At 40.9% G+C, this 18,152-nt stretch overlaps 1 protein-coding gene and 1 pseudogene across 2 annotated transcripts in view; both read right to left on the bottom strand.

The window, feature by feature from the left end:
* Positions 1–3,877: 3,877 nt before the first annotated feature.
* The window catches only part of KLHL24 (kelch like family member 24), a 58,125-nt gene continuing 43,850 nt past the window's right edge, over positions 3,878–18,152 (bottom strand). The window contains exon 8 of the mRNA XM_081302166.1: positions 3,878–4,049. Coding sequence (XP_081158292.1) covers positions 4,044–4,049 — 6 coding nt within the window. The 3' untranslated portion in view covers positions 3,878–4,043. The remainder of the gene's footprint in view (positions 4,050–18,152) is intronic.
* LOC308652728 (FUN14 domain-containing protein 2-like) lies at positions 16,308–18,027 on the bottom strand (annotated as a pseudogene). Its single transcript has 2 exons — positions 17,984–18,027; positions 16,308–16,958 (listed from the first exon to the last, which is right to left on the bottom strand). The product of its transcript is annotated as an FUN14 domain-containing protein 2-like (transcript).

The following is an 18,152-nucleotide window of genomic DNA, read 5'->3' as shown; positions in this document are numbered from 1 at the left end:
TAAAGCCTCTCAACTGATCTTGAGGGTCTCCTTCTGGCCCCCTTCAGTCCTTTCTCTTCAGTATGTAGATATTTACTATTGGAGTAAGGGGATGGAGTTTGAATTCTTTATTTTCATACTTTCTTTACATACATTATCAATTGATGTATTTAACGCTTAATATGAATGTTTTAAAAGATACACTTCTATATCACCAATAACATGTCCAGTTCATTACACTTAGTATGTACTCAAAAAGTAATTATGGCACGTGTGAAAAGTAGGGCCAGGAACTTACTCAAAAGCCATACATGATGAGGAAATAGAGGAATTTATGTCACCTATGGCCTCCTGACCATAAGTTTATTAGGGGTAAAAACAGATTCACAATTTTTTTTTTTTTTTAAAGAGAGAGTGAGAGAGACAGAATTTTTTTTTTTTTTTTTTTTTTTTTTTTTTAGTTTTCGGCGGACACAACATCTTTGTTTATATGTGGTGCTGAGGATCGAACTGGGGGCAGCGCGCATGCCAGGCAAGCCGCTACCGCTTGAGCCACATCCCCAGCCCAGATTCACAATATTTGCTATATATATTTGGAAGGGGGTACTGGGGATTGAACCCAGAAGCACTTAACCACTGAGACACATCCCCCCCTTTTTTATTTTTTATTTCAAGGTAGGGTCTTACTGAGTTGCTCTGGCTTAAAAGCTAAGTTGCTAAGGTTGGCCTCAAACTTGCAATCCTCCTGCCTCAGCCTCCCAAACTGCTGGGATTGCAGGTGTGTGCCACCATGCCCAGATGCTCAATAAATTTTTATATGTTTCTATTTTGTATTCAGACACTGTGTTCCAATAATTTATATTAGTTAGGCACTGAGGATATTAAAGTAGACAGAGCTCCTGCCCTTGTGAAATTTAGTTGGATTATCATTTGACAGAGAAATAATCTAATCTGAATCCTTTCTTGACAGAAAGGATTCTTTGAGCCTTAAGCTAAAACTCAAAGAGAATAGAAACTGGGGATATATATCTATCTATCTACTTTTTTTTTTTTTTGAGGACTGGGGATATAGCTCAATGGTAGAGCACTTGCTTACCATGTGCCAGGCCCAGAGTTCACATCTCAGCACTCAGTAAATAAATTCCATGAGTAAAGAGGTAAAATGAGAGGTCACAGTGAGTATGTTGGAGTTCTTTCACTCTTGAAGGATCCAGATCGTCCACTTTCCCTGCTCTAGCTTGGAAAGCTGCCCAGCTCTTGGAAAAGTCCCACACTGAGCAGGGCTCAAAAGCAGAAAGTGGCATTGGGTGGGAGAGGAGTCCGAGATAATGCTTCTGGGCTCTGACGCTTGCAGATGGTGTGCCAGAAATCCATACCTCTCTCTATGCTCCCTGCCAGGCATGCAGAAAGTAGGCTGGCTGAGAGCCATGGGTGGACACAGCTTCGGGGGCCAGTTATTCCTAAAGCAAAGAGGCCTTGTGGTATGGCTGGCTGGCTGGAGGATGTGACAAAACATCAAGGGCAAAGCTGAAGGTGCCAGCAAAGCTGAAGTACTCCTAAGTCAGCTGATGAAAGGAGCAAGGATAGAGTAGAGGGGGTGAAAGATGAGATTTCAGATCCAAAGGCACTGAAGCAACAGGTCATGAGATGGCTGGCCAACCACTTCAGCAGCTTATGCCACAAGGCAGTGGTAACCAGGAGTGATAAGGCACATGGCAGAAGAAGCCAGTGAAGACCTAAAATGCACATCATAATTGTGCACAATCAGAGACCCTTCCTGCTATAGCCTTGAGGTTTCCCCTAGATCCCATCAGGGACCTTGGAAAGTCAAGAGGGAAAAGAGAAAAGGGGGAAAGTTTTGATAGAACTGAAACTTTAAATTATTTACCCAAATGTTTTTCCCCCAGATGAAACTGTTTTAGACCAGGAAGGACTCAGATAACTTCCATTAGCAAGTTAAAGGTGAGCTCAAGTTGAAGGTTCCGGGAAGATGGATGGGTGCTGCTCGCAACAATCTGTTATCAACCGGAAGCTCCTAAGAGCTGATGAGGTTGCCATGGAAGAGCAAACATCCTGAACAGGGATGAGAACCTGTGAGAAAGCTTGTATCATTTAAAAAGAGCATAGCTATAGTTTTTTACACATTTGCATGCAGTGTGTACATTTCAAAAACAAAGACGGGCTATGTGAAGGAAATGAGCAGAGCCCTTAGAAAGCACAACACAAGGGAACACATTTAGTGTTAGAAAAGGGCTCTTGAAAAATATTCAGTGAGAGCTGAAGAGGAGGAGCTGTTGGGGAGGATTAAGTCTCAGACAAGGTAGATGGAAGGAACTCGGGATTGTTTAAGCAAAAGTAGAGTGCAAGAGATGGGACCAGATATCCAGATACCTGCAGTAGCAAGAACACACAAATAGGTGTGGCAAGATTTTGATCTTTTCCATAAGAGCAACAGGAAGTCATCAAAGGGTTTTGTTTGTCCCCACCCCATACCTCTGCCTTACCACTGAGCTATACCCTAGCCCTTTTTTATTTTTATTTTGAGACAGATTCTAAATTCCTGAGTCTGGCCTTGAATTTGTAATTCTCCTGCCTCAGCCTCCCAAATTGCTGGGATTATAGCCATGTGTCACCTTCCCTGTAGCAAAAGGTTTTAAGTAGGAATGATGTATCCAATTCACCTTTTTAAAACTATCACCTGCAGCAGAAAATGCATGGGGAATGACTGGAGGGGTTTGTGAACAAAGAAGCAATGAAGGTATTGGAAAATTTTGTCCAAGTCATCTAGGTGAGAAGTGAGGTTGGCTTACCTTGGGCTGTGGAGATGGAGGGAGGTGAATGGATACAAGAACTGTAGACAAAATACCTAACGACTTGGTGAGGAAGAGACTGGAGAGGAGACGGGAGGAAAAGAAAAGGTACTGACTCCTGCTAAGGCAAAGGGACCTTTAGAAAGTTACCCCTTCCTCTAGGCAGATTTGGGAGCTTGACTAGTGGCTGGAGATTGGATTTCAGGGCCTCTGATTGGCCAGGCTCTCCTGCAGCGCTTGCCTGCCACCATGAAGGTAGGCCTGGAGAAGAGGATTAGGAGGATAAGGGTGGCTCCCAGGTCTGTGGCTTTAAAAAATGGTGGATAGTAGAATCATTTACTAAGACGGGGTGGGGGAATCAAGAATTCCCTGTGTGGAGCTGGGGATGTAGCTTGGTGATAGAGAAGGCCCTCGGTTTAATCCTGATCACCACAAAAAAAAAAAAAAAGAAAATTAAAAAATCCCTTTGGGACATTTTGGTTTGAGGTAGCCATCTCAACATTAAACAGGTATCTGTGTATAGTATATGGCTCTGGGGCTCAGGGAAGAACTGATGGGTGGTGCTGTCAACAATCTGTTGTCAACAGGTAACTGGTGAGAGCCGGAGCGGTTGCCATGGAAAAGAAAACAGTGCAGAGGTTGCACCATCACCACCTATAAATGTCACAATCTGCATTAAACAAGCCACATTTCGAACATTGAGATACTTCACATAGTAACCTGGGTTTGGGCTTCTGTGAAAAATCAGGAGCTGTGGTAACCTGGCCCATGTTGCTATAATTAGGAATCCGCAAACACTGCTTCCTAGGCAGTGTTCCAAGCATTATACAAATTTAGTCTTCCTAACAACTTTATTACTATTATTAATATTTTAAGGAAGAGAAAAAGGAGGCAGAAAGGTTGAGGAACTTGTTACACAGCCTAGAAGTGGTGCAGCTGGGTTGTGGACACACACAGTTGCCTCAGGGTCTGAGAGTTTAGCTGTCCCACCAGGAAGCAGTTAGAAACTTAATCCCATTTAGAGACCCTGTTGCCCTCAGGCCATAGTTCACCACTCCCAAGGCTTTTCTGACACATTGCCCATCCCAGGCTGAGTTACCATTTATTGTTTTATTAGCACTGCTGTCTTCTCACACTAGGGAATTATTTCTTTATACTCATGCCAAGTAGAATTTAAAATATACAGTTGAGGACTGGGGATGCAGCTCAGTGCTAGAGTGCTTGCCCTGCATGTATGAAGACTGGGTTTGATCTTCAGCACTGAAAAAACAAAACCAAACAATTGTTATTAGTTTATTTTGTGGTACTGGCTATTGAACCCAGAGACCCTCTACCACTGAGCTACATCCTTAACACTTTTTAAAATTTTATTCTGAGACAGAATAAAAAATTGCCCAGGCCAGGTTCAGTGGTGCATGCCTGTAATTCCAGTGGCTCAGGAGGCTGAGGCAGAAGGATTTCAAGTTCAAGTCCAGCTCAGCAATTTATAAAGTTCCTAAGTAATTTAGTCATACTATCTCAAAATAAAAACAACAATACAAAAGGGTTGGGGATGTGGCTTAGTGGTTAAGTGCCCCTGGGTTCAATCCCTCCACCCAAATTGCCCAGACTGGCCTTGAACTTGTGATCATCCTGCCTCAGTTTCTCTAATTGTTGGAATTACAGGCAGGCACCACAATCCATGGCTCCTACAAGCTGGAAAGTTAAATAATTATCTACTCTTCCTGACAACCAGGAATGACCATCTGACTGATACTTGATTCTTAATTCTGTTAGCCTCTGCTACCTTCTCTATTTAGATAAAATTGGTTTCATTTGCGTGCAACAAGGAACTTGGTCTTAGGCAAGCAGTTTAGGTGGATTTTTCCACTTAGGAGATGCTGAAGGCCCGAACTAAGGCATTGGTAGAGGGGATGAAAAGATAGACAGATGGATAGACAGACAGATATCAAAGAAGAAGAAGTCCTGGCACAAGGTAAATATTTGCATGTTTAAATAACAGAAAAAAAAATCACTCCTATATTTCTGCCTTTGATAAGCAGTTAATATTGTTGCTATTAATGGAAGAGAAAATACAAGATAGACAAGTATTTGGAGAGAAAGAGGTTTTGAAGTTCCAGGTGCTAGTAGTTCAATATAAAGGACTCAGAAATTTATAGAAAATATTTGAACATATGACTCTTCGCAGAACATTTAGATTTTGGGGTTGTCAAAGGCAGCCATAGGTGGTGCCATAAGAGTGACTGACTAAAATTACTTAGGGTAGTTATCTGCATGGCAAAAAGAAAACCTGATGATTGAAGATTCAGGGCTGAGGTGGAAGAAGAGCTCTTTAACAACAACAACAACAACAACAAAAGGAAGAGTGGAAAAGAGTTCTGTGACTAGACAAAAACAGGAAAAATATAATTAATAGCATCAAAATTGTACGGAGGTTAAGTTAAGATAAAGAATTCAGATTTGGGAACAAAGAAGAAGCTGACAGTCTTGGCAAATGTGATTTCAATAAGGCTGTGGTCTTGAGTGCAGGATGAGAGCCAGATTGCTGTGTAGGAAGAAGCGAGGCAAAGTTGAAACTTTTAAGATATTTGATTAGGCATGAAAGAAAAACCAATGTGGAGTTAGAAGGGAACACAGGGTTATAGGAAGGATTTTAAAGATAGGAGAGGCCAGAGTGTGTTTGACTGCCCTGGAAACGTGCTTACAGAGAGGTTGAAAATGAGAGGGTGATAAGGGGACGTCCCTAAGAAGCTGAAAGAATGAGCTTCAATCCTCAATGGTGAAGAAGAAAGGAAATATCCAATCTTTTTTAAAAAATATTTATTTTTTAGTTGTAGTTGAACGCAATCTTTATTTTATTTATTTATTTTATGTGGTGCTAAGGATCAAACCCAGGGCCTCGCACATGCTAGGCAAGTGCTCTACCGCTGAGCCACAACCCCAGCCCCTCCCCACCCCCAATATCCCATCTTTGAGAGGGCAAAATGTTGGGAGGGATTCTATCTTAAGTCCTTTATTTTCTCTTTGAAGGAGAAGGCAAGATCAACTACTGAAAGCAAAAGTCAAGATTGTGGCTTACTCCAGGAGGATGGTAATTGAACTGTTACAGAGGAAGGGGAAAGAAGGAGAGAGTAGGCTTACATTGGCAGCCGGTCAAGAATATCTTGTCCAGAGCCAGGTGTGGCCACACCTGTAAGCCCAGCAACTCAGGAGCCTGAGGCAATAGAATTGCAAACTCGAGGCCAGTCTGGCAAATTGGCAAGACCCAGTCCTGAAATAAAAAGGGCTGGGCATGGAACTCAATGGTAGAGCATCCCTAAGGTTCAATCCCCAGTATTTGGGGGCAGGGGGGATCTTGTCCAGTTGAAGTTGGAGATCACATTTTAGAGGTGTAAATTTGCCACTAACTGAATCTCTACCTGTGGTCAATAGTTTGGGAGTAGGAAATGAAAGGGCTAACAATTAGATTGATACACATATAGGCAATAAGAGGAAATAAGTGGAAATGGGAGATCAAAAGAGTGAGCAAATGTTGAAAGCTGGTGAAAGTGATTGTATGACACTATAATTATGGAGTGCAGGATGGTAAGGGGCAATGGTTAAACCAGTGCTTAGCAAAAAGGGAAGTTAAAAGACTGGAGATCTGGATGAGGCCTCAAGAAGAGTCATGGAATGAGAGCGATGAAAGGAAAGGAAAGCTGAGGTAAAAGGCAAAAAGGAAAATAACCAAAGTGGATTAAGGACCTAGGCATTAGGAATCTGCATCTACTAGAAGATAAAGTGGGCCCAGCTCTCCACCATATTGGCTTAGGAATTGATTTCCTCAATAAGATTCCCAAAGCACAAGAAGTAAAATCAAGAATCAATAAATGGGATGGTATAAAACTAAAAAGCTTCTTCACAGCAAAGAAACAATCAAGAATATGAAGAGAGAGCCTACAGAATAGGAGAAAATCTTTACCACCTGCACCTCAGATAGAGCATTAATCTCCAGGATGTACAAATAATTCAAAAAAACAACACCAAAACTCAAATAACACAATCAATAAATGGCAAAGGAACTGAATAGGCACTTTACAGAAGAAGTATGAATGGTCAAAAAATATATGAAAAAAAAGGTTTAATATCTCTAGCAAATTAAAGAAAGGCAATTTAAAACTACATTGAGATTCCATCTGTCTCCAGTCAGAATTGCAATTATCAAGAATACAAGTAACAATAAATGTTAGTATGTGGGGAAAAAGGTACACTCATACATTGCTGGTGGGACTGCAAATTGGTGCAACAACTATTGTTGAGAGCCACAGTTTAGTTGGAATGACCACTGGCATTTTGCTAGAGGGAATGATTGAAAGGTGACCCTGCTCCTGGATTAGGGCGGATCCTGGGGGGGGAATAGGGCTGCTCCAGGATTAGGGTGGATCCTGCTGGGATTAGGGCGAATCCTGCTGCCTTGGGTGATCGCCTGCTACTTTGGAGTTCCCCTTGAGTTCTCACGGGGTTCTGAGAGAATTGGCGCGCGGAGCCCAGTGGAGGGAGTGTGTTCCCGGGAAGTGTAGAGTGGAGGGAGTGTGTTCCCGGGAAGTGTAGAGTGCCGGTGAGAGTTGGGGAATAAAGAGTTGCTGTTTGAACCTACAAGGCTTTGTGGCGGCTCGGTTATTTTGTGCCCAGACAGACTGCGGCATTTGGTGGCCTGTACGGGGAACGCTTGAAGCTTGGAGGTAAGTGAAATTGCTCGCCCCTGAAGGAGAGTAAAAGAATGGGTGACTATTTCAAAAAACAATGTGTGGGCTGGGGATGTGGCTCAAGCGGTAGCGCACTCGCCTGGCAAGCATGCGGCCCGGGTTCGATCCTCAGCATCACATACCAACAAAGATGTTGTGTCCGCCGAGAACTAAAAAATATATATTAAAAATTCTCTCTCTCTCTCTCTCTCTCTCTCTCTCTCCTCTCTCACTCTCTCTTTAAAAAAAACAACAATGTGTTCTTGTTTTGATTTATTTTGTTTTTGTTTCAAGCTGCCTGTTCCTAGAACTTTCTCAGGTAAACTGGGGAAAATAGTTGGCTCAAGGTTTGAAGTTGTTCGCCCCTGAGGAACAGATAGAGATAGACCACAAATGCACATGTCAAGAAAATAGAAAAACTGATACAATGATTTTTTGTACCATTTTTGTTTCATTCTGTTTCAGTTTTGTTTTGTGTTATTTTGTTGGGTTGTGTTATCTTTATAGTAGATCAGAAATTAGTAAAAAACAAACCGAAAGGATGTTAAGTAAATTGTTACAGGTTCAGACTATGGTAGATCAAGTAAAAGAGAAGGTCTCTCGAGTTAGTCAGACAGAAGAAGAAAATTTAAAGGAAAAGGGGCTATCAGAAAAAAAGTTACAACAGGAGGCTGCTATTAACACCTTTCTATCACCAGAAGACGTAAGTGTCCAACCAACAGCTCCACCTATAGAGACAACATATGCTGTGGGGCCCCCAACTCCCGTAGTTGATAGATGGGATCCTGAGACAGGACCTCAAAGATTAGCATGCCCTGTATTTGAGCAGACAGGAGGGCAGTGAATTCACCGTACTTTAGATTTCAAAACAGTGAAGCAGCTAAAAGAGGCTGTAACAACCTATGGTCCCAAGCACCCTTCACTCTAACCATGGTCGAATCCATTACCAACTTGGACATGATGCCAGCAGATTAGGCTAGCATGTGTAAAGCTGTGCTAAATGGAGGGAAATATTTGTTATAGAAGGTTGCCAATCAGGAATTTTTCACGGAAACAGCTAGGCGAAATGCAGCAGCCGGTTATCCTCAGAGAAATCTAGATATGTTGTTAGAACAGGGACCTTATGAGGGTCAGTGGCAACAAATTGAATATGATCCTGCTATATATTCACAAATTGCTGCAGATGCGGTTAGGGCATGGAAGACTTTACAAGGACATAGAGATTTACAAGGACAATTATCTAAGGTTATACAAGGAGCTAATGAACCTTACGTTGAATTTGTAGATAGGCTTATTCAAACAGCTACCAGAGTTTTTGAGGATACAGAACGAGCAGTCATTAATTAAACAGCTAGCCTTTGAGCAAGCAAATTGTTGGTGCAAGGAAGCCATTAGACTATGGAAACATGAAGATTTAAACACATATATTAAATTATGTACAGACATTAATCAACAGGGTAAGTCTTGGCAGCTGCAGTACAACAGGCTTTAGATGCCAGGCCAAAAACATGCTACAATTGCAAACAAACAGGACTTTTAAAAGGAATTGCCCCATAGGAGGAGGGTTTAACAAAACTAGGTATCAAAGGGGTAGAATACTGGGTATTTGCCCACAATGCTGTAAAGGGAGACATTGGGCTAATGAATGCCATTCTCAAACCACCATAGAGGGTACTCCATTATCAAAAAGCAGACAAAGACCAAGTGTTTACCCACGATGTCATGGAGAATAGCATTGGGCTCCATTGCCAAAAAACGGACAGGGGGGGCCCAATGCTCCGGGGCCCAAGACCACAAATATACGGGGCAATGGAGGAACCCAGCAACACCATCAGGGTAGTGCCCAGGACACATTATCCATTAGATCCCTCATCAGACAAACCAGAGGGAGCGCAGGGTTGGACATCTGCACCTCTGCCAGAGCAGTACTAACTCCAGAGATGGGAGTTCAAATCATTCCCACAGGAGTAAAAGGACCTCTTCCCCAAGGAACAGTAGGCTTATTATTGGGACAGAGTTCTTCTACTCTAAAAGGACTTATGATAAGTCCTGGGGTAATTGATCCCAATTATGAAGGTAAAATAAAAATTATAGCCAGTTCTCCAAGGGGTATATCAGTAATTTCACCAGGAGATAGAATAGTACAGTTATTAATAATACCCAGCCTGCATGATAAATTTTCCAGTAGTACTATAGAAAGAAGTTCCAGGGGATTAGGCTCCATAGGTGTAGATTGAGCAATGCTTTCTTTAAATTTAGATTCTCGCCCCATGCTAAAATTAAATATTCAAGGACATGAATTTAATGGGCTACTGGATACAGGTGCAGACCTTAGCATTATATCTCATCAAGAATGGCCAAAACATTGGCCATTACAATAAGCCACTCAACGCTTCTAGGCCTAGGAGTGGTGACTAATCCCTATAGAAGTGCAATGGTATTAGATTGGAAGGCTCCTGAAGGATGTGAAGGAACTATACAGCCATATGTATTGGATCATCTTCCCATAAATTTATGGGGACGAGATGTCCTAGATCAATTAGGTTTGACATTAACAAATAATATCAATTCAAATGTGCCCACTATTATGGCTAGACAAGGTTTTAGGAAAGGAAAAAGATTAGGAGAACAAGAACAAGGTATAGCAGCACCAATTCAAATAGATCAAGGAATAAATAGACATGGATTGGGTTTTCAGAAGGGTTAGGGTAATAAAAATTACTTGGAAATCAGAAAGACCAGTACGGGTTCCTCAGTGGCCCCTGACTAAAGAAAAGATACAAGTAGCCCATGACCTGGTCAAAGAAAAATTAGCGGAGGGACATATACAACCTTCCATATCTCCCCATAGTACTCCCATTTTTGTCATTAAAAAGAAATCTGGTAAATGGAGATTATTGCAAGATTTAAGAGCCATTATTATGGGACCTGCTCAATTGGGGATTCCCCAATTGTCTGCTTTGCCAAAAACCTGGTATGTTTTAGCTATAGATATTAAAGATTGTTTTTTCTCCATTCCAATTCATCCTGAGGATAGTCCACATTTTGCATTTACTATCCCTGCACTGAATCATGAAGGTCCAGATCAGAGATATGAATGGAAAGTACTCCCTCAAGGGATGGCTAACAGCCCCACTATGTGTCAAATTTATGTTAACAAAGCAATCCAGCCACTAAGAAATCAAAATCCTGAACTACGAATATTTCACTATATGGATGATGTATTGTTAGCACACAAAGATAAAAACATATTGGTAGAATGTTATGCCACACTTACAAATTTATTAAAAATTATAATTTAGAGATAGCAATAGATAAAGTACAATTAAATTTTCCAATTAATTATTTAGGAGTTCTATTATCCTCAACCATGGTCCGTCCACCAAAAATTCAAATACGAGTAGATCAACTCAAATCACTTAATGACTTTCAAAAGTTATTAGGAGACATAAATTAGATAAGGCCTTATCTAGGCATACCAACAGGAGAGTTAGGACCTTTATTTGATATCCTAAAAGGTCCATCAGATCCAAATTCACCCTGAATGTTAACGCCTGAAGCAAGAAAGGCATTAAAAATCATTGAAACACATATGTAAAATATGCATTTGGATAGAATTGATATAAGTTTACCTTTATTATTTATTGTACTACCAACAAAAAATATTCCTACAGGAGTATTTTGGCAAGAAGGTCCATTATTGTGGATACATTTATCTTATCCTCTTAACACTATTCTTACTAGGTATCCTGAGGCTGTAGGACAATTAATACTCAAAGGAATAAAAACAGCAAAGGGAGTGTTTGGAATTTCTCCCAATAAAATTATTACTCCATATACTATGGATCAAATTGATGAGTTAGCTAATGAGTTAAATACTTGGGCAATATTCATGTGTAAATCTAATGTTTCATTTGATAACCACTTACCATCTAATCCTTTATTGTCTTTTTGGTCTTCGCATCCTTTTCTTTTTTTTTTTAAAAGGGTGGCAATGCAGTTTTTTTTTTTTTTAAAGAGAGTGAGAGAGGAGAGAGAGAGAATTTTTAATATTTATTTTTAGTTCTCGGCGGACACAACATCTTTGTTGGTATGTGGTGCTGAGGATCGAACCCGGGCCGCACGCATGCGAGGCGAGCGCGCTACCGCTTGAGCCACATCCCCAGCCCTTCAAAACTATTTTCACCTTTCATTGCCACCAGGTGTACTGTAATTAGGGTTTTAAAAAAGCAATGTTTAGTGGATGGCTCCACAGTGATAACTTTATGATTAGGGCAATGATTCCCAAGAGACTTTTTTTGTTTGATTAGTTTGTGACATGTACTAGTTTCATGTGAGAAGCAGATGCCAAGATGGGATTAAGCAGGAAAGGATTTTGATAAAAGCATGCAAAGAAATACCCTGTGGGAGAAAATATGGAAGAGAGCCAGAAAAGGCTGGGAGAGCCATTAGATCTCAAAAGCAGGTGAAGAAGAAAGAGAATGGATAGAAGCAGCCTACATTATCTTGTAGTCTAATGAAGGTTGGGCAAAAAAGAAGGGGTACCAAAACCCACCATCCAAAGAGGGCTGTGTCACTGGGGCCTATAATTCCCAGCAACTTGCAAGGCTGAGGCAGGAGGATTGCAAGTTCAAGGTCACTTTGGCAACTTAACCAGGAGCTGTCTTGAAAAGTGAAAAAAAAAAGGGGGGGAGGCGGGTGGTGTATATAGCTCAGAGGAAGAGCCTCTCTGGGTTTAACCCCTAGTATTGAAAGGTTAAAAAAAAAAAAAGAGGGCTGTGCCTCCCAGAATAGATGTGCTTTAGAATCCTCACAAATCAGGGGTGGGGAGCAGCCAGTGATTATGGCCTCAGCACAAACATGAGATGGATTTCAAAGCCAGCAGCTGGGGCATTTGGTCATTTGTGTTGTCTGTACTTGGAAGTCAGGCAGGCTATGATTGCCGCACTGTGCTGGAAAAACTTCTTGGAGAAGGGTTGGTTGCTTCCTGATTGTTTTGCCTTCTCTGTTCACCCACCTGCTGACACTGAATTGCTATAAAGTCTATCTATGGTATCATTTTACCAAATCTCAGTACAATACAGTGTATTAAACAACCAGGTATGATCTTCAAAAATCTTCTTTCCTACTTCCATTTGGAGAATATTCATCACATTTTCTCAAAATAAAGAAGATATGAGTGTCCAAAGATTTGTCTCTTAGACTAATTCTTCTTTAGTACTTTCATTATGGTAAATGTGGACTGTTGTATTTACCAAACTATGACTCAAGAATTCTGTTTTGCTGGGTATCATGGCCCATGACTGTAATCTCAGTGACTTGAAAGGCTGAGAAAGGAGAATCACAAATTGGAGATCCGCAAACTACCAAGCTGTAGTTGGCTGTAGAAGGTCCTAATCAACTTAAGGAGACCCTATCTCAAAACAATAAAAAAAGCTGGGGGATGTAACTCCATAGTAAAGTGCCCCTTGGTTCAATCCCTAGTATCATTAAGAAAAGAAAACATGTTTTAATGTCTATTTTGGTGAGGGGTGGGTACCAGGGATTATACCCAGGGGTTTTACCTCTGAGCTACATCCAATCCCTTTTTAAAATTCTTAGGCAGAGTCTTGATAAGTTGCTTAGGGCTTTGCTGAGTTGCTGACACTGACCTTGAACTTGCCATCCTCTGTCTCAGCTTCCCAAGTGGCTGGGATTACAGGTGTGCACCAATGTACTTGGCCAAGGTGTTTTTTTTTTTTTCAAACAGACTCGTGTATAGCCATAAAAACCAGAATTGGTATTTTTATTTATTAAGAAACTTTAAGCACCTTTGTGCCAAGCATGGTACTACAATACAAAAACGAACAAGTGATTTGGCCCTGTATTTTCATTTATAAAGGTCACTTTGTGGTGATATGGAGAGGTCAATGCTTTTGAAAGAAAATTTTACTTTCTTTTTTTTTTTTCTTTTTTCTTTTTTTGCAGTGCTGGGGATTGAATCCAGGGCTTAGGCAAGTCGTCTACTGCTGAACTACACTTCCAGGCTGAAAATTTACTGTATCTGGACATAGTGACATGCACCTGTAATCCCAGCTACCCAGCAGGTTGAGACAGAAAGATAGCTTCAGCTCAGGAATTTGAGGCCAGTCTGGGCATATAGCAAGACCCCATCTCAGAAAAAGTTTAAGGGCTTGAGATGTAGCTCAGTGATGTAGCCCAGTGCCTTGCTCAGCATACCCAAGGCCCTGGGTTCAATTCCCATAACTGAAAAAAAAAAAAAATTTTTTATTCACATTTCCTTTAAAATGACAGGAATGGCCAGGGCCACAGGAGTAAGTACCAGTATGTCCATTAGGAGACAGAAGGGAGCAAGGGGAAAGTGGAGGCCCGTCTTTATTTGGTTTCCTCCAGAAAGGGGTAAACAGATTAGGGTTGGCTAGTTTGAATAATTGTGCAATCTGGGGGCTGGGGCTGCTCCCAGGTGCTTGTACCTGGCCCTGTGATGATTTACAGCAGGGGGAATATTGACTTGGTATGTAAGAGTTAGATAAAGGAGGTGGTTGGACGTATTTTACAGTCTATTGGTTTATACATGAGACACAGCTCACTGACAAACTCTGACAAACTGATTCCTGCGGCACTGAGGAATTCCCCTGGGAGGGGAAGACACTGGGTAAGACACTTCCCAGCCAGCAAGGCCCCCTAAAGATGTCAAAACACTATTTTAATGTAGAAAATAAAAATATTAATATGACTTAGTTCTTCAAACATAATTAGGTTGAAACTACCTCTTCTCATTTTGTCTCTAGTACCAGTTAATTGCGGAAAAGCAGAGGTAGGTATGGCCCATTTCCCTTCATCAGAGAGAAGATGAATTTTCAAAGAGAACATTTAAAGTACAAGTGGCTCCTATTACCCACTGCCATAGTTTTCTAAATAAAAGCTAACAAGTACTTTTAATTCTTTTAATTCCTTTCCTGCCTTTTCATATTGCATTATTTGTTCTGATCCAGCTGCATGGAGAAGGGAGTCAACATTTATATACTGCTGTTCTGTGTCAGAACAGTTCTTCAATATATGTTGCATTATATCATTCTTTTTAAGAAGCCAGCAAGTGTTGTGGCTGCATTTCCTGGAATAAGGAAAGTAAGACTTAGGCAAATGGCTAAGTGGGAATTCCAGTGGGAATCAGGTCTGATGAAGCCTGCACACTTTACCAATGTAGCTACTAAGGAATGAAGTCAAATGAAAACATGTTTAACATTTTCTATTTTAAAAGCAGTCTAGCTTTTTTTGTTAATGTTTGTTTGGAACCGGGGATTGAATTCAGGGGCACTTCACCGAGCCACATCCCCATCCCTTTTTGTTTTATTTAGAGACAAGGCCTCAATAAATTGCTGAAACTGGCTTTGAACTTGAGATCCTCCTGCCTCAATTTCCTGAGCTGCTGGGATTACAGATGTGCACCTGGCTTATTTTCGTTTGATGGTACAACTCCAAAACTAAATGTAAAAAGCTAATAAGTATTGCCTGTAGCTATAGCGACTTGGGGGGCTGAGGCAGAAGGACTGAAAGTTTGAGGTCAGCCTTGGCAACTGAGCAAGGCACTGTCAAGAAAGAGAGGAAGGAAGAAAAAGCAAAGAGGGAGGGAGGGAAAAAGGGAGAAAGGAAGAGGGCCAGGGGATGTAGCTCAGTGGTAGAGTACCCTTTGGTTCAATTGGCAGTACCACCAAAAAAAAAAAAAAAAAGAAAAAGAAAAAAAAAAGCTAAGCATTATATGTGCTTCCATATTTTACATTTCAAAAATTTATTTTTAAAGGAGAGAGAGAATCTTTTTTGTAGATGGACACAACACAATGCCTTTATTTTTATGTGGTACTGAGAATCAAACCCGGGCCCCTCCCGTGCTAATCGAGTACTTTACCACTGAGCAATCCCAGCCCTACTGTTTTAAGAATTGTAATGAATTCCACTGTCATTTATTTTTAAAAAATCAACAAAAAATAAATAAATAAAATAAAATTCTGGATGAAATGCTGCATTTCATACAAACTGGATAAAGAAACAGAATTGACAACGAGGATCTATGGCTACCCCTAATGCTGTGACACGAGAATAATACTTCACATTTCAAAGCACAAAGCCTTTCTATGAAATAAAAATCCAAGAGCTTCTTCCTTCTCCTATCTAAATCATTCATTTTACCATAAATCAAATCTTTGGAAATAGCCATGAAATACATTATCTGATACGGTGGAAAACATTCCTGAATAGTATCTTAATGTTCCTAAATGATTTCTCTGACCACCCAACAATGTATTTCTAACAGCTGGTTTCCCTAAGAGATCTTCCTACCAAATACAATACCTTCAGTACAGCATATAGCCTTTAGCATAAGTTCATTTCATATTCAGATTTCTGTCATTTATCGTTCTTAGACTGCCTTTTTTTGTCAGAATAATTATAACAGGTTTAAATAGCTTCTCTTTCTGTAATCTAAAACCAACTAGAAATAAAATACACACCAAGATACCAAAATCTTTCATGCTTAAAGGCAAATGTATTCAGTTCCTTCCCATGCAGCACATAAGGTAACTAACTGCTTCTTTTCCAAATCAAGTGTGGGACAACCTTTGAGGACCCATTCATGACAAATGATCTTGCAATGTATTCTGGTATTTTATAAGGGAAAGGACATTTTTTGCTGACGATTGACCAAGTGGGGAGTATACTGGGAGGAGAGCTAATGTCTAACGTCTCTTCCATCACCATCAAGCTCACAGCAGGTAGGGCCTGTATTAACTTGTACCAACAGATGCCTATAGAAGCCAATTCAGGTTTGACACAATAGGGAGGAAGGCATGGGAGAACACGAGACTTGATGTCCTATGATGGAGTGTAGAGGCTGCTGATTAGAAAAAAATCAGAACAATGGAAGTGAAGTTATCTTCCTTAGGATGCCATGCCAAGCAAAAAGCCTCCAAAAAATCCTCCAGTCACTAGAACATTCTTCTTCACAAATGACACAACCTCCTCAGCTTTACTCTTGACCTCAGTTGGTATTTGGTTGCTCTTACGAATCTTAAGCTGTTCTTTGGCTTTTTTCATGTCCTTTTCTACTCACTGCCAATCAACTTTAATGTACCCAGTATAGTTTGCAAGCTGAAGGAGAAAAAATCCGCCTCCCACAGTTGTTGCAGCCAATTTTCCAACCTTCTGGAAGATGAAACCAGTGCACCATCCAGTGACACCTCCAATTAACAGCTGGGTTGCCACGCTATACTTTTCAGCTGAAGGCCCAGACTCCTGCCCAAACAGTTTGCGCCACCATGGTTGCTTTTTAGCAAATTCTGCAAGGTCCAGCTACCTTGACGCTGCCATTTCGACGAGCACTTCTCGCGAGGCCACTTGCAGAGGATCGGCGCGGCAGGACACCGAGTACCGCGCTGGTGTGGTTAGCAAGCTTCAGGCACGTGGGGCCCCTACTGTTGTTAATACAAATTCAGACATTGCCTCTCCAGTAAGTCGTGACACCATAGTTCCTTTTTGACTTCTGACACTGCCTCTCTAGTAAATAACACCGGTTTTTCTTTTTCAAATTTATTTGAAATCAAATTTCTTAAGTTCTTTATCTTTGATTTACAATAGAAGTACTTTTGAGAACCAAATCAAAGAGCCAGGCACAGTGGGGCTCACGCTTGTAATCCCAGTGACTCATCAGCACCATGTAAAAATAAAATAAAGGTATTATGTTCAATTACAACTAAAAAAAATATTGAAAAATAAATAAATAAAAAGGGCTGAGGATGTGGCTCAGTGGTAAAGCACCCTGGGTTAAATCCAAAAAGAATGCTAGGGTATAAATGTTATGAATTACCCTCTGAATTAAATTTTTTTTTGGAATAGGTCTTTCATGTGGTCTAGACAAAAAAATTCCATTTTATACATACTGATATGACTACATATAATTATACACACCCCCACACCCACACAAATGCAGTTAAGTTTCCTTTTTTTACCTTAGTCTGTGTTTTATTGCTATAGCAAAATTGGGTAACATTCAGAAGACAGGTTTAATTAGCTCACAGTGTGGAGGTTCAAGAGCATGGCACTGGTTTCTGCTCAGCTCTTCTTCTTTTTTTGAGAGAGAGAGAGAGAGAGAGAGAGAGAGAGAGAGAATGAATGAGAATTTTTCAATATTCATTTTTCAGTTCTCAGCGACACAATATCTTTGTTTGTATGTGGTGCTGAGGATCCAACCCGGGATGCATGCTTGCCAGGCGAGCCCGCCACCGCCTGAGCCACATCTCCAGCCCCACTGCTCAACTCTTCTGAGGGCCTTCTGCCTGCATCACAACATGGCAGATGGCATCATGGTGGGAATGCATGTGAGAGGGAGAGATAACATGGCAAAACAAAAAGCCAGAGAGGAGCTGAGATGGCTGACTTTGTTTTTTTAACTACTCATTCTTGTGAGCACTAACCCACTTCACGAGAGCAGTATTAATGCCTTCTAAGGCAGTGCCCTCCATGACCTATCCACTTTCTACTAGGCTCCATCTTTTAAAGTTCTACCACTTCAGCACCACTACAGTGGGGATCATGCTAACACAGGAAACTTTGGGGAGGACAAACCTGTCATAACACTAGTATTTTC

This window comes from Spermophilus citellus (genome assembly GCF_964194105.1).
Source record: "Spermophilus citellus genome assembly, chromosome: 7".
Taxonomy (NCBI): Eukaryota; Metazoa; Chordata; class Mammalia; order Rodentia; family Sciuridae; genus Spermophilus; species Spermophilus citellus.
This window is presented reverse-complemented; position numbering and strand designations above follow the sequence as displayed.